This window comes from Diadema setosum, chromosome 9, assembly GCF_964275005.1.
Source record: "Diadema setosum chromosome 9, eeDiaSeto1, whole genome shotgun sequence".
Taxonomy (NCBI): Eukaryota; Metazoa; Echinodermata; class Echinoidea; order Diadematoida; family Diadematidae; genus Diadema; species Diadema setosum.
The window spans coordinates 27,201,800-27,219,186 of NC_092693.1; the positions used below are offsets into that span (position 1 = coordinate 27,201,800).

The window sequence follows — 17,387 nt, forward strand, 5'->3', positions numbered from 1 at the left end:
GCTTTTACTTGTATACAAAGAAACAACTTCGTCATGACATTGGAATTTTGTGACGAAAGAGAACTTGTGACACTTTGCACCCCATACTTTACTACAGGCTTTTCCTCCAAGTTTGCTTATCCTCGAAGTTAAGGATCCTATCTGCACTACTGAAAAGATTAATGCCAACTTATGATAACTCTAAAAGTTTGATGCAAAGGATACCATATATTCCCTTTTACTTCATTTGAAGAAAAGAAACTGAGTGAAGACATTTGTGTGCACATTAATGAGACTTAAGAAGCCTCGACATCATATAATCTATTGGTGTCTGTGAGACTGATCAATATCACTTCATTGTGAAAACATAGAAAACAGTTTCACATCTCTCTTGTGTTAATTCCATTTTATTGATTTATAATGTTAATTTCTTGTTTGTTTGATTGCATTCTATTACAGGCAGTTTCCAGTTGGAGAAGTAATTCTCTTTGGAAGTTCCAGTGAACTTCTTGAGTCAACACCCTCCTGTCTTGCTTTATATGTACTTCCAAGTTGTACTGACACAAACTGATCTTGCTGCACATCTCTTGCAAGGTAGAAATATTGCATTACCATGGCTGATTTACATTTTTTTTTTAAACAGAGAGAAAACAAGGGGGGGGGGGGGGAAATGAGTAACAGCAAGGTGGGAACCAAAGACTGAGACAACTTTTACAGGACCAATGGTTGAATCCGCAGGTAGCATCTCCTGAGTTGCTTCCCGATCACCTCACAAGCAAAGGCAGAAATTCTTTTCTGTTTTGGTTTTATTCTGGGAGCACTGTCACATTGGCTACTGCAATGGCATGGGGCTGCTTGTCACTCTGAATGCTTCTGGCTGCTCAACTCAGGTAGGTCTTGTAGAGCAATGTGGATTTCTTGGTCTCTGGTTCTTGCTCCAACAGGAAGAGGAGATCTCTCATATTCACTCTCTTGATTCGACGGAACTGCATGGAAATAAAAGATCGAAAAAGTGTGAGCACTTAAACTAGGTCACTTAATATGCAGGGTTCAATTGTGACAATCACAGTCCTATAAGGAAAGCTAGTGATGAGTGTATATATGCGCCACATTTGTGTGATATAATCTGCATATTCATGAACTTGCACCTGAAAAAAAAAAAATTAGAAACGAAATGGTGGAACTTATAAGATCACATTACAAATCAATCACTCTGCAAGTGTCACAAAAACAAATTAATTGGGATTTGGGGAACGTCTGGATGTTTATACAGGGGGCTCCTGTCACAATGAGATTGTTGGGTCCAGCTAATTTACCTCCTTATACAGGTATCTGGACCCTCCTACCCATACACATGAAACATATGCATAAAAACATGCACTGCATAAATTGATGCACTGCATATTAAAGCATGTGGCTGCTTAGAGATGAAAGTCTATGCATGCTGATATTCCACTATCTGCTGTCTTCATACAAATACAGTGGCCACAGGAAAGGCGACACAAGAAATGTCAACGCACCTGCGTCCTCAGGAATGGAGTTGTGTTATGGCCAGATGATGTTAAGGTACTCAGTAAGGATGACGAAGAACTGCTGGCACCCTGTATGATAGAGACAGTAAAGTATCTGGTAATCATATTCAACTTATGAATTACACACGAGAGTTTCAAATACAGCACTGAAAGCTCCCTCAGGTGACAACTACCATATACTCTCTTGATTTCATCGAAAATATCAGAATCTTGGAATTGTTAAAAAAAAAAAAATCTGAATTTTAAGAATTTGACCATGACCTTTGACCTTGAGTATGTGTAACCAAAAGTTGATAGGCACAACTTTGACTCATACATAGTGTACATACATGCCAAGTTTCATTTGGATACCTCTAATGGTTGTTTAGTTACGCAGTCTACAAAACTGATTACAAACGGACAGAAGGATGGACGGACGGACAACCCAAAACCAATATCCCTCCAGCGACACTTCATGGCAGAGGTATAAAAACACACAAAAAATCAGACAAGTAATTGCATAACATAGATAATCCTTTAAGCTTAAAGAATTCTTCCGTGTCGAAAATCACTGACTATAATTCAAACACATTCCTTCGGTTATCTTGATTTATTTTCATCAACATATTGACATTACTGTGGTTACAGTACATGCCTCAAAAATATTTTAATAATCTACAGGGTGCTACATAAGCACTTGTCCGATTGCGTGGGGTAAGTGAAAATCAAATTCTGGCAAGTGTTTTTGAACAATAAGAACAAATGCTTGCCCAAATCAGGCAAGTAAAAAGTTTTCAAGCTACCTGTTTTTCACTATTCTCCCCTCCCAACAATCCCAAAAGTCAACCATACCGAAGCCCAAAGAAAATCACTGTTTACTGATGCAACACACTTTATAGAAATCTTCATCATTTCAGCAACTTTCCAACCCATATGTGAAGAAGCCCCAATGCAATGCAGCGGCAACATTTGATCGGACAGAGTTTGTTACTGCAATGTGCTCAAGCGTGTGAATCAATGTGTGCTGTTTATTCCAATTATTGTGTATTATCAAGCTCTTGACTAACACATGATTTTCTGTATTATTACCTCCGCCAAGGGAGGAGGTTATGTTTTTGTTACCGCTGGTTTGTTTGTTTGTCCATGTGCAAAATAACTCAAAAAGTAGATAACGGATTGGGATGAAACTTGCAGGAAAGGTTGAGAATGACACAAGTAACAAACGATTAACTTTTGGTAGTGATCTGAGAATTTTGGGGGAATTTATGAAGGATTTTTGATATTTTGGCAGGTAGGGTCAATGAACTTGGGAGTTCAGACTACGTGTATTTGAGGTTTGCATGCACGCACTAAAGTGCATGCTCTAGTTTCTGCTAGGGCGAGGCGCGTCATGCAGCTGAGGGTTTATGACGTAACAAAGGCTTCGATATTGGGAAATCAGGTGACTTTCAGCACACAATGCTATTACAAGTACGTATGGGTGGAAATCACTGATAACTCCATGGCAGAACAAGATCAGTGGTGGAAATGAGCTGCATGCTTGGCGGAGGTCTGTGCTCTCAGAGTGCTTTTCTAGTTTCCTTATATTTTGGACTTTCTTTTCGGGCAAGAAAAATTAATGTTCGGGCAAGTGTTTTGCAGCAAATTTGAAAATCTACTTGCCCAACCGGGCAAGTGGTAAAATAAAGTTATGTAGCACCCTGATCTAGTACATGCTTTTTCTAAGATAACACATGCTTAATTAGGGTTTTCATCATGTCAAACTTAGTATGCTTTTGACCACATTAGTTTGCAAAAAACTTGTGCATGAACTTTGTCCTTATCTGCTATCAAGCTGAAGGTCAATATCATAAGAAATAGAAAACGCTATACAAAAAAAAGAGACCTTGGGGTCTAGTGATCACATGAGTATCGCAAGTTCGCCTTCCAAGCATTCTTACGTACTATTCCCAAAACACAATAACATATAAAACTTGGGGGGGTTCATGCATATTCAAAATAATGATCAAAATACGAAAACGGGCCCCTAATTTAGTCCTGGCCCCAAAGGGGGGTGGGCACACCTGCATCTGCAATAAACAAACAGAATTTCTACTTTGTTGTATCTGGAATTTTGTTATAACCATGTTCATAATAATGGGAGTGCACTGTATTCCAAGTTGGGTAAAAATTTGACCATATGTTTTCCAGAGGAAGATGAGAAAGTTAAATTTGGGACCCAATTTGGTCCCCTCCCCACATAGCGCCCCAAAGGGGCACCATCAGGGTGGGCTTTCTTAGCTACGCTAAATCCGAGAAGGCGGGGGCAGATTCCCCCCCCCCCCCCCCCCCCACCTTATTAAAAGCATTGAGTCTACTTTTTGGCCTGTATATCCGTTGGAACATATTCAACAACTGTACATCATAGAAACTCCCAAAAGTCATTTCAATCTTTAAATATTTCACTGTTCTTGGAAATTGTCACATATTCCCTGTCTTTTTTTTCCATGGGAAAATGTCACTGACCACTGTTCTACTATAAACAGCATATAATCAATCAATTAAAGTGATAAATAGTAGAAATAAACAGGTTTTTATGAGTTTTATGAAAGAACTGTGTTTTCCACAGGAAATGTAAGCAAAATTGTGCCCATTTTGGCGTGAAATGCAGCTCCAAAAATGGACATGGCCTTGTAATGGTAGTCGTGGATGTTGCAAATTTAGTCTCAAAAGTTGTGTGAGACTTGAATAAAAAAAGGCCAGAAGCCTCATGACGAGGCCTTCACGTGTTGCAGATTTATTGCGCTAAACATTGAAGAGGGCAGATTCCTCCCCCACCCCCACACTCCTTTTAGGGTTAAACAATTGAGAACCTATTACTCTAGGGATGCCATCTGCTAAGTTTGGTGAAAACCCTTCCTGGGGTTGTCAAGAAGAAACTGAAAAAAGTTTACAGATAACACATGACAGACGCTACACAACGAATGATCGCAACAGCTCACTTGAACCTTTGGCTCAGGTACGCTAACAAGCAAACAGGTCCCATTCTGCTTACTGGAGATGAGTGTGGTGTTGGAGAGTCTAGCTTGCGCTTCTTGCGTGGTCCAATGGCAGCCAGGGCAGTTAGATTGGCCTCCTGCTGGCGGAGCTGCTCCAGCTCCATCTGCTGCATCTCCCTTGCTTTCTGCTTGAGTCGTAGCTGCTCAGGGTCTTCCTGCTTTGAGCGGCTCTGCCGTGGGAAAGGAGGGACAAAAACATAATTCAAATAGGCTACTGTATGTATATTTTTCCCCTTTCTCTAATTTCAGTGTAATTTTGCCATACAATATGTGCATAAAGTGCTAGGCATCAGCTTTTGTTTGTGGTAAGATTCTAAAAAAATTGTAAAGTGAGAAGATTTTTTTCATATGATGAAAGTGGTAGCAGAAATATGTGTGGTACCATAGGAGACTTGGCTGAATGTGGTACCATAGGAGACTTGGCTGAAGTAAGCAGCACATACATGCAATAATTAAAAGAAAAAAAAAAGGGTCATGTGCAGAATCTATTCAAAATTGTGGCTGTTAAAACATTTCAAAACACCTTCAATTTTTAAAGGTCCAGACAAATTCAACTATACTGGCCTTTGTAAACAGTCAAATAATTGCAAATGTATGCAGTTCACCTCAATATTCCTTTGGAAATCTCAGGTTTGAGCAGAGATTAAAAAATACTACCCAATTTTTGAGGATTTCACCCATGGTCCAAACTTTCCAAGAAAATCTTTTATTGGTTAACACATGTATACACAAGGTTTTAAGAAAACACCTTCTGGCAGTGCATGGATATGGGGAAAATAGTAACATTTTGAGCATTTGACCTTGACCTTTGGCCTTGACCTTTGACCTCATGACCTACACAGCCCCAAGAAAATCATTAACAGGCAGTACATGTGTATGTAACAAGTTTCAGGCAGATTCTCGAGCCATTTCTGAGATATGGAAAAAAAGTGAAATTTTAGCATTTTCACTTGCACTTTGACTTTTGACCTCATGGACCAAAACTTTTTCTAGACAATCTTTATTGGGTAATACATGTATACACAAGGTTTCAAGGAAATAACTTCAGGCATTACATAGATATGGGGGGATGGGGTGAGGAATAGTGAAATTTTGATAGTTTGACTGTGACCTTTGACCTTGGCCATATGTACCAAAAATTTGATCAGCGCAACTTAGTCTTCTCATACATCTTTATACACATACCAAATTTCATTATGATACCTCAAATGGTATATAAGTTATGCTGTCCACAAAAGTCATTTCGGATGGAAGGAAGGACGGAGACAACCAAAAAACATAAAGCCTCCGGCGACACTTTGTGGCAGAGGCATAAAAATCTATTTCTTATTGTAGTTTAGGTAGATTACATAAGTTTGGATTTGAATGTTTCTGTAGGTGACAGTTGGCACAACTGAATAGGTAAATCATTACACAGTTTCGATCCCATAACAGAGAAAGCATGATGGCCCCCATCCATGTTTTATTCTGGGTGTTTGACGTAACAGTGCATCTGAATACGAACGTAGACTTCATGTTGGGTTGTATTTGGGAATAGAATCAAAGCAGGTATGCACAGGAAAGTGAGTGAACTAAATTATGTACTTATAACAGAATCTTAAAGATAATCCTTTTTTTTTTTTGCTCTGGCAGCCAATGTAAACAATGGAGAATTGGTGATATGGAATCAAATTTTTTAGTGGAAGTTAACACCCAGGCGGCAGAATTTTGCAACTGTTGCAGTTTTGCGACATCTTTCTTTGAGAGATTACAAAAAAGCTGTAGTATTATGCAATGTCTCCCACAGTTGACGAACTGACAAGACTCCCTAAGTTGACAATTGCAGTAGCACTAGGTCCTATATACTGTATGCAGATAGAGCTCACCTTAGCAGCTCTTAAAAGGATTTCTCTCTCCTGTTCATCTCTTCTTTTCCTCTCCAAGGTGTCCAGCTGCTCAAAGAACTTCATCTGAGACCTGACATCATTCATCACTTGGTATCTTGCATCATTCTGTCAACAAACAATAAAGATTGCCATCTTTTATGGTCCTGTTCAAATGATACATTCATAAAATAGTGACATATCTATTCTCCTTCCAGCCTAAAATTTTCACTTAGCGAAAGTTAAGTTATCTAAAGCCTGCCGCACCCTATACGACCTGAGGTTGTACGACCTTCCAACCATAAGACCAGTTCGTGTGGCCTGGCAACACACATTATACGACTGACCTTAGGACTTGCAGCCTGCCTCCCACACAATTTCAGTACATCACAGACTGAAGAGCATAGAAGTGCAGGCAGTGCGCACTGTGTGCACTTGCATTTCATGTATGTTGAGGAGACAGCATACATAAACTTTAGTCAAAACTTCCCATGGTTTCTTTCCTGGGGTACAATAAAAATTACCTATTTTTGGATACCTAATGTGTGGCAACATGCTACTACAGAAAGAAGCCAGTTTGTGTACTTTTATTCAAATAAATAAATGCATATCATTTTCAGGCTCGATTCCCTGCAAATACATATATACTTTGAAGAACATACCAAAAAATCTCAAAATGTTAAAGACAACAGGTGATAGCTAGTTTCCCTTGAGCATAACACATATTACTCTTAGTGTCCATCTTATTTGTGAGTAATCAACCTCTTGGTGTCTACAGCAATGCATTTAACAGCTGAATTTTCAGTAGCAATTCTACTGTCTTAAATTGTTTTTAACTGCATCCATAAATTTTGTATCTAAACTCACAACTCATGGTGGTTTATCCAGAACATGCAAAGTGAAAAAATCAAAGTTTCACTCCTGGAGATACTGCAGCAACTTTCACTTTGATGTCTGCCTCAAGCCTTGTGCAATATGCTTTACTGCCATGTGACAGACTTCAGAAATTATCCTCAAATCTAAACGAAAGTAATAGATGTTCACACACAAGATCAATACATATGACTAAATCCAACATAAAATAAAGAAACTGTTTGGCTTTAGAAACAAGGAAATTTCTAAGTCTTATGTAATGGTTGTTACAGTGGGCAAGAAGCTTAATTTTCATACTCTACTACTGGAACATATACTGTATACGCCGTTATTTTCGCGAATGACGAGGTCATAGACATTTTCGCGGATGTTGTTTTCGCATATCGACGCCGACGCTTACGTTAATGCTCTATTAACAAAGCGCATGGAGACAATTTTGCGTGTTGTTAAATTCACGATCCAACTGCAATTCGCGAAAATTGAACCCTCATGAAAATAACGGCATAGTATTTAATGAAGCTTCATGTCCATTCAAGGATTTGCCTACAATTGCACTGCATCTCTTTCTGTGACACAGGTTCCATGAAAGACCTAGAAAATATTTATGTATTTTGATCATTTTCATGAAAATTAACATGTCAAAACTATGCCACACTTCCACTCACCAATACCGAGAGAATACACTTCTGTAAAATACCAAGAAACATCTACACAAACAACCAGAAAAAAAAACAATAACAATCTTTATTGTTTTATCACTGCTAGCTTACCCGGTATATTTCTAATCTATGTTGAGATATGACACTGAGTTTCTCCACCACCTGCTTTAATCTCTCCTGCACTGCTTGTGACACTAGATCCAACACTGCAGGTGCAGCAGAGTCTACACCATGCTTGGTACCTGGAGAGGTGGTGGTGGGGGGATGACATATAAAGAGGGGAGACAAATCTTGAAAAAATGTGTGTGCCTTCATCAAAAAACAAACAATAAAGAAACAAAGAAGGAAGAAGCATTGTAATGACAAGTGTACACACAATTTATTAGAGAGAACTGTAAGTGGCCCATAAGCATTTTATAGGTGGTAAGGAAGCCTGACACAAATCATCAGCAGTGAACAACTAATCATGCATGAAATCATTGTCTCATGAACATGTAGGCTTTTGTTAATCCTCATGTTAATGCTTTGTTGTTGTTGGGTTTGTTTATTTGTCTGTTTTGGGGGGAGGGGTTCTCTCTTATTCAGGAGAATAACCACTCACAGACTTGACTCTGCTCTTGAATACACCAATGACAACACTCAATCTGAAAGTGCAGTTTGAAATTTATAAACAGGTACAATAGGTGCCTGGCTGCCTCTTTTAGTAAAAATTAGTCACAAAATGCAGCCTAATTAACTTTCATGACACAATATGATGCATGATAAATGACTTGAAAATATGATTGAACTTCACATAACAAATATTTCTTCTAAGATTTTTTACTTTTTGCTCTTTTCCATATGAAAGAAATATTCAAAGTTGTGTAATATTCTCACAATAGAAGTAATTTTGCAACTCTGATGGGTGTACACAAACAAAAGCCTGTTGTTTCCAATGGAAATCCTACTCAAAAGATATCACAAGCTTTAAAGGTAGGGAATCCCATTTGCATGCCTTAACCCTAACTAGGCCGGGCTATTCAGGTAGATGATAGAGCCGGGGGGGCCTCCCAGGCCCCCCCTCCGGATCTCGGCCATCGACCGCACGATCGCGACGAAAATTGGCACACGCATTGCCTATGATGTAATCTAAAGTACCATGAAGTTAATTTTTTCAAAAATGATCATTTACACTAAATTATGCTAATTTATGCATAATGATGCATGAAATCAGACAATTTGGTATAAATCACTAAATAAAGCTCAAAACAGGCACATTTTTTGTGTAAATATTCTTTTTAGTGTCCTTAGCAAATGTAAGAGAAAAAAATTGCGCAATCAGAAAAAATTTCCTAAGTATTTTATTGTTTTTTGAATTTCTTATGTATTTCTCTGTTTTTTCGACTTTATGTCTTTCATTGTTTTTTCGATGAAATTTGTCCGTGACATTGTTCTGAACAAGAAAATGCGTTACTAATTGATTTTAATCAATAAAACCAAAAAATAATCATGCTTTTATGAAATTTGCCTGTAAACGCAGTTTGCATTGAAATTGTACACAAATTCACGTTTTTGAGCAATTTTGGGTCTGACATGCACGTGCATATTTATGCGCAACTTCGGAACCGCACACCCGGGCATCGCAAATTTGGTGTCAAAAGTCATGAAACGTTGCGGCGATAGATTCTCGCGATAGCGATACATCACGTGAAACGTCGAGGGGGGGCCTTGGAGGCCCCCACCCCCCCGGCCTAGTTAGGGTTAAATGAAGAGTTGTATAAATACAGTGGTATATTGAAGAGAGTACCATTTTAGAAACTCCCATAAAGTATTGAAAGTGGAAGGTAACATTTAGTACATTTTTATTGACCGTTAGATTTTGAATTGAATTTTTTTCGAGGCTCACCGTAAATTCCAGTACATTACTAGGCCTCGGAGGGCCCCCCCCCCCCACCCCCCGGCCTAGTTAGGGTTAAATGAAGAGTTGTATAAATACAGTGGTATATTGAAGAGAGTACCATTTTAGAAACTCCCATAAAGTATTGAAAGTGGAAGGTAACATTTAGTACATTTTTATTGACCGTTAGATTTTGAATTGAATTTTTTTCGAGGCTCACCGTAAATTCCAGTACATTACTAGGCTACCTTTGCAGACCCATGCACTGCATGTGTGTCCATCATGTATATTTTGTGAAGAAAGTTTATCAAAACTTACAAACATTTCTATATACATTCTTGCCACACACTCTATATGTTATTACATCAGCTCTTATACTTTTGTGTTTATAGATAAAAAAATACAGAAGACTGCAACAAAAAGGCTTAAGTGTGGCTGACACACAGAACTACTGAGTAGTTGAGTTTTGTGCATTATTCAAATTGTAGATAACTGTTGACTTCCAAATTTCTCAGCAGTGGCCTAAACAAGTCCCCTGAGGTTCATATTTAATGTTTTGCTGCATTTTGGGAGGTCTGTAAAAGGTATCCCCTACCTTTAATATGGACCTATAAGGGTAAAATAGGAGCAAATTATAGAGGCAATTTTTCAATAAGGTCAGTACTAGTACAACTAGGAAAGGTTAGAATAAGGTTACCGTTAGGCCATGTTCACATTTTAGTGGAGAGCGAAACAATGATTGTGTGATAGTGCTGCATCAGCATGGGTAGTAGGAGAGTAAGAAGGAAGTACTCATGAAAGCCTGCTCATACAATGAAGAAAGCATCACACAGAAGCCAAAGAAATTCGCGGCATACTTACAGATCTTGCTCATGTGGGCACGTAGCGGGGAGAGGTGGAGGAACTTCTCGTCCTCACACGACCTAAGTTGCGTGCCAACAAAGGCCTCATTGGTGGCAAGAATGCGAGCACTCTCCTCCGACAGATTAACGCCAGCCATGGAGGCCACATCATTGATGTCATCATCATCTCGACTGCTACTGAAGGGTTGGAAAAAAACAAATTGACACAGACAAGATTGCAGAGTATTATTTCTTTACAATTCATCACAAATAATCTGCATCTGGGCAATTCCGCAGTTAGGTGGACATGACATGGATAAAAGAAATGTGCCTCTTTATCTTACCCTTTAATCTAGGTATCAACTAATGCCATGGATGTTCACCAATCATTAGGGTCTTTCAAATCCAGTAGATTTTATTTTTCGTATTCATTGATTTTGTGAGATCTAAAACCATCATTTAAAATGTACATGTGGGACTGGGGACGCTGAAATTCACTTAAATGCAAATTACAGTGGGTTCCTTTGAAATTTTTTCCTCAAAGTTTTGCTAAAGGGTAAAAGATGAATACATTTATACACTCCAGAAGTCATGTGACATTTTGTCAATTACAAAAGGGTGAAATGACCTGCGGAATTACTCCGGACAAATGTAACGTTACTAACCGTAACGTTACTAACCATGCTTTTGGGGGTCTAGCTAAAAAATTATTGGTCGAACTGCTAAAAAAATTTGCATGAACATTTGTCATGATGCAATAATTGAAATTAATGCAACACTTTGTTTGAAGTAACTTGAATTTTTGCACACTTTTTGTTACAAGACATTGACTTTTTTGTCATGTCCTTTTTTCGTAACGTTACTAACCAGCCCTTTAAGTTGCTATAGCAATTCTGATATTTCTTGGATTGTGTTCATTCTTTTCTGTATCATAAACCTGGGAAGGATGAACATGTTTTTGACATAATTTTGACTTGAAGTGAATAAATGGTAATTTAGTGGTAAAAACAAATATCTAAATTTGTTCAAATGTAACGTTCTTGATCAGGGCTCGACCTTAGCGGGAGCCCGGGGACCATTGGCTCCCCAGAATCGCTACGGGCTCCCCAGAAATGTATGGAAAAAGCCCGGCTGGCTCCTTAAGGTTTTTTACCGTATAGCCTCACGTTGCAAGACAGAATCATAGTTTATGTACACACTCACAATATTGACGAGCGCGAGCGGCCCCGGCGCGCGCAGCGAGCCCTGACGCTCGAAGTTATTATCCCTGCAATTGCAATATAGACTACACACTGTACATGTTTCATTTTCCAGCCGGCCCACGTTGCCCGCATGTGTGTGTGTCTGTGTGTACCCGACGTGTGTGTGTTCGTATCTTCTATTGTAGAATGGTGTGCGCACATGCAATTCGATGCTTGCGTACTGTGTACACCGAACGGAACTTCGCGCGCCTGAATCTCTGTCGCCTACGGACCCTGATGTCTACATCGATCGCCGTGGTATCCCCATGTATGGCCGGCTGGGGAGCGTGAGTATAGTAGCTAAGCTACACACTGTAGCCAGCTGCCACTATAAACAGTACCTTGTTTCGTTTTGAGTCGGGGTAGAAGCGCTCCGTTGTGCAATGTCTGCTTCTTTTCCTCTACTTCTTCCGCTTTTCCCTTGCCTCCCAAGTATGAAATGATTTTTAGAGTGTTGTGTGTGTTTTTTTTTGTAACGTTATTGCATCATTTTTCTGCAAGGAAGAGGTGAGTTTCTGTTCGTGTATTGATGTGCACTGCAGTATACATTGTATGTGCAGGTGAAAAGCGTTCGAACTTTCCTTCCCGAGTATCGTGGAAATTCGATGTATTTCTAGGCCTATTGTTAAAGGAGATCTCATATAACAAAATACTTATAACAAACTATTTTCCGGTCAAAATGAATTAATTTCCTTTGTTTTGTATCGTTTATTGACGATCCCAAGGATCTCGTCGCAATACAGAGTTTCCAATGTGTACTAATTTTTGCGTAGCTTCCGGTGCTGCAAACTTTTGCTATGGGGCCTAATCCTACTTACTACTAAACTTATCGTTCTATTTCTTCGATTTCTTCAATTTCTTCCATTTTATATCACTTTATCCGTTCCCTTTATACTTAGAAATATTTAAACGTAATTCTTTCAAGTGTCTCGCACTGTTATTTTCGTAACGGCGATTTCTCCGCTTTGCTGCAATACTTTTTCGAATCGAAGCGACGTGTGTTGTCTTTTCTAAATATTTGTGTGAGAAGGTGTTGATACTTTGTATTTGTTATTTATTTTCCTCGGTTTTTATCTCGAGGGACTGTGCGTGTTTCTTAATGTTGATAGGAAAAGGCTAAAATGATCTGAGTGATGTCTGATATGTAGTGATGATGAAAACTATGCTGGTAAAAAGACAGCTTACTGCATGCTGAGCGTATGTGCCGTTCGTTTTATTTCACTTTCCCTCTTATTCTTCTTTCCCTCTGACTCTTCTTTCCCCTCCAAAGAATGATAAAAAAAAAAGAAATTACATACACCTCACAACGAAAAGATCCACGATCTACCAACCTTCGTAAAGTTAATGTTCAATATCAGCAAAGAATAAGGGGAAAGCATGAATTACAATAAATTAGAGCGAAGAGATTGTGAAATACTGAATACATGCGCGCAGTCTCTTCGGCTCGAAGAAACTTGACACCCACCCCTCTCCCCTTGTGGAAATTTCCACAAAAGCAGGTGCCACACCCAGGTGCGTGCCAGACGAAAGAATGCGCGCACTGGAATAAACAGCGTGTAAATATCCTGGAAATATCGATCGAAGAACCAGCTCATTAGTTGAATTAAAGGAATCATTGCAAAGATATCGTGATTCTATAGCCTTTCTTTTTGCGCATAGCAGGAAACATCAAACAGTCGAATGTAGTGTACTTAATCGAATATCTTCTGTTCCCTGAACAATAACAAAAAAGGATCGATTAATCAGTCAATTAAAAAGGCAATCACAGAAATACTTAAAAGGTCTCGTATGCCCAGACAAAGTCACTATGAGTAGGTCCAATGAGATGCAGTCATCACCTGGTTAGACAGCAAAATATTAATTTCAGTTCATGCTCATCATAACTGCTTATTACTTTTCAAAGTTTTGGCTATTAACATTCGTTCGTAGGTGTTTTTTGTTTGTTTTGTATGTTTTCCTCGTGAAAGACGTAATGACTCGTATCGAATGTACACTGCATGTTTACCGTAAACAAGCCATCAGCTCAGCTATGGCGCATGCGATCCATCGAACTTGCAGTAACCTCAGGCAGGAGCACATGGCGCATTCCTTTAAAAAACGCATTCCTTTTAAGTACAACCACGTGTTTGCACATTGGCGCAACCACACACAGCGCGGCATTTTGCGATCATCGTTATAGCAGACTTTCCGATTCCAGTCAGGGTAAAAGAAATTGGAATACTGGTACTTTCGGAAAATACTGATGTTTAAAATCCAGTAAAATGAAAAAGCCTGAAAACAACGCATGATTATGTTTTATAGTAAACAATAGTTGGAAACACCGAACAGAGTTTTGCATTCACTCACACAGAAGCTTTCTTGAGAAGATGAAAGCATTCCCCCTCCCCTGCTAGATAGTGGAAGCTTCCATAACCAGCCCAGCAAGTTTCTGGAGGAACTTATGCAGAACTTATGTAGTCTTGTACACAGGCATTGAGAGAAATGTGCTGGGGCCGTATTCTGAGAGCTTATGAAGTGTCTGATTAGCACTTAATTACCGAATTGGTATTCTGAGAGCATGATTAAGTAGGGGGTATATTAACTACCATAGCAACAAGCGTTTTGGCGGGAAGGACCTACGCGTTTACGCGTATCAATGCGCGTGCACCCCTGAGAGGACTTAATCACAGAGTTAATTACGAATCGGTATTCTGAGGGTGTAATTAAGTATGAAAGTTAATGGAAAACTTAATGATACAAAGAGTGTCATTAACTACTCCGATATCACGCATTACATCGTGTTTTCTCTGCCACAACGATGCTTACCGTCTTCGGAAACCGAGGGGCGGTTGAATCTTGTTATCATGGTATCCGTAGAATTCAGAGAAAAAAAGAAATATAGCCGATCTTCGAGGAATTTTGTCATTTTATGTGAGCAAAGAGGTTGAGATCTTCGCGTGCGTATAGGTGAGGGGTTGTAATCAAATACCGGAGTGTGCGCACAGAGCTCTTGGGTTGTAATTATAGGGGGCGTGGAGGAGCGCGCATTGAGGGCATATTTGCGCGTGTAATCATCATTTTGGCTTCTAACAACGCGTCTGATTGGATGGAATAACAATTAGATGGGAGGGACCTAAGATAATTACAGGGGACTTAATCATACCTTAATTACGTCCTCAGAATACCGATTTTGCCCATGATTAAGGGCCTATTAACTTCACGACTTAATCATGAAGTTAATTACAGACTTAATTACGACCTCAGAATACCACCCCTGGTGACCAGCTCGCACGCGCGCGCACACACACACACACACACACACACACTGTGTGTTATAGACTAAGAACAAGGTATCTCAGGCTTGTTGTGTCTGTGGAGAAATGCATGTTATATCTAAATGAAATCTTCTCCACCAGGTTGATACCACTAGACCTCTACTGCTGATTGTGACCGAGGGAAACGTGGCTCCCTCAAACTCAATTTGGCTCCCTAAAAAGGTCCCTGAGGAGCCCGGCTGGCTTCCTAGAAAAAAAGTTAAGGTCGAGCCCTGTTGATGAATACATCTGAAGTGAAAGGGATGGTATAGGTTTGGTGGAGATGGGGCTTCGGTTTTCCAACTTTTTTGTGTGTGAAATTTTGAGAAATCTCTACAGAAATATGAAAGAGCATGTAATCCTAAGAGGGAACCAAAGTTTACCAGTATTTGATGAAAACTGGTTTTGAAATGGCCGAGACATCAAAAAACAAAGGGATTCTAATAAAAGGACTTACCTTTTCATTAGGATCACTTTGTTTTTATTTGTTTTTGGATATCTCAGCCATTTCAAAACCGGTTTTCATTAAATAATCTTTGAATCCTTCTAAGAATTGTGTACTCTGTAACATTGTGGCTTCTTAGTATCTGGCAAAAAGTTATAAAAACTCAATCCTCATCTCAACCAATACTATACCTTCCCTTTACGTTGCCACTGTCGAACAAAAAAGGAAGAAGAAGAACACATTCCCTTCTTCTCATAGCCTAAAATTCACACAGATGGAAGTTGTATCCCCCATGTGGATGATTTTCAAAAATTAGACTTCAGGATTTTATGGCTACATTGGATTAACAGTCTTTCTTCTTCTACTTTTTTGTGAGGTCAAGCTCTAATGTTTCAATATATGTGACAACTTTGACATTTGATAATATAAGTTACAAAGTCCTCCACATAAAGACAGAATCCACAGAAACAAAATTCTAATCATATAAACATGATGTAAATAGTCATGTCTACCTGAAAGTTGCTGAGCTGTCTTTGCTTTTGTCCTTCTTGGAGGATGTCGATCGACTGCTGGATGATTTACTTGTGCCAGTCTTACTACCTGACGACCGTGATGATGACTTGCTTGATGACTACACATAATGATAGTTAAACAAAAATGTGAATACAAAGTGATTGCACGGAAAAAGATAAAATGCCTATAGCATAACATACAACACTTGCTGCATTATGTTGTTTCAAGGAAAACTTACCTATACAATAAAGGAAAGGTCTAATTAATTGGCATAAATGAAAAAAAAAAGTGTGTAAATACGCACATTACAATATAATCTATGCAGTTTTCTTAACTTTTAATTTCTTTTTCTTTTCTTTCGATGCAATGAAGTAGATCAATTATATATTGCTTTTAAAGATTAGCATCTGGCGAATTCATATCTGCCACAATCAAAGAATTATTTCCCTAACATTACATGGCTTTTGTGATGATGCATCACATATTATCTTTAAATTGTGAAACACCCCCATGTGACTCTTTACAGGTTTTGTAACACAGGGTTACATATGTACAAATCACACCAACCTTGGCTGATGAAGGTGTTGCAGGCTTTGACACGCCAGGCTTTCCCTGTGGGCTGGGGGACTGTCCAGATGAGCTGCTGCTTTTTGAACTTTTGCTGGATGGCTGCTTCTGTGACGCCTGCTGGGATTGCTTACTGGAGGAGCTTCGGCTGGTGGTTACAGTGGTAGAGGTTGTTGATGGGGTGCTTGTCGTCCCTAAAGATGCTGACTTCGCCACACCCACTGCCTTCGCCACCTTACTGGATGCAGGTGACGAGGAAGAGGAGGCAGCAGTATCAGCTGAGGATGTGGCTGTTGGCGTGGCAACTGGGTTGGCCGGGATTGGCGTCATCAGAGAGCTGATATTGGAGCTGCTGTGGCTCCTCTGCATGGACTGTCTCAGCAGGGGTAGACTCCTCTGATACACAAGTAGTGTAAATGACAGTAATACCAAATTACTTCAACCTGCATTTTGTATACCAGGTAAGTAGGAAATCTGCTTTACCACTAACAGATCTACAACATTCATATAATTCAAATTCCTCACAAAATCACACTTACCCAGTGTAACTGTTTGCCATTCTAGCAAGTGCCCATCCTGTTGAAAACATGGCAACCTTGGTCAGATGGCCGACACTGCTCGCATCTGTACTAATCATTGTCTTGTGTTATCAAAATGTTCTTGTTTCTGGCATAATGGTTTGTTCCTG

The 17,387-nt window shown here is 39.3% G+C and overlaps 1 protein-coding gene across 2 annotated transcripts in view; it reads right to left on the bottom strand.

Annotated features, from left to right (window-relative positions):
- Positions 1-393: 393 nt before the first annotated feature.
- Positions 394-17,387, bottom strand: part of LOC140233067 (transcription initiation factor TFIID subunit 4-like) — a 28,077-nt gene continuing 11,083 nt past the window's right edge. The window contains exons 4-11 of one of the 2 annotated variants that reach the window (XM_072313186.1): positions 16,700-17,095; positions 16,132-16,250; positions 10,660-10,838; positions 8,034-8,164; positions 6,394-6,519; positions 4,525-4,698; positions 1,500-1,580; positions 394-965 (exon numbers count right to left, since the gene is read on the bottom strand). In XM_072313186.1, the coding sequence (XP_072169287.1) occupies positions 861-965; positions 1,500-1,580; positions 4,525-4,698; positions 6,394-6,519; positions 8,034-8,164; positions 10,660-10,838; positions 16,132-16,250; positions 16,700-17,095 (1,311 nt within the window). In that variant the 3' untranslated portion in view covers positions 394-860. Of the gene's footprint in view, positions 966-1,499; positions 1,581-4,467; positions 4,699-6,393; positions 6,520-8,033; positions 8,165-10,659; positions 10,839-16,131; positions 16,251-16,699; positions 17,096-17,387 lie in introns of those variants that run through there. The other variant, XM_072313185.1, reaches the window with a different exon arrangement.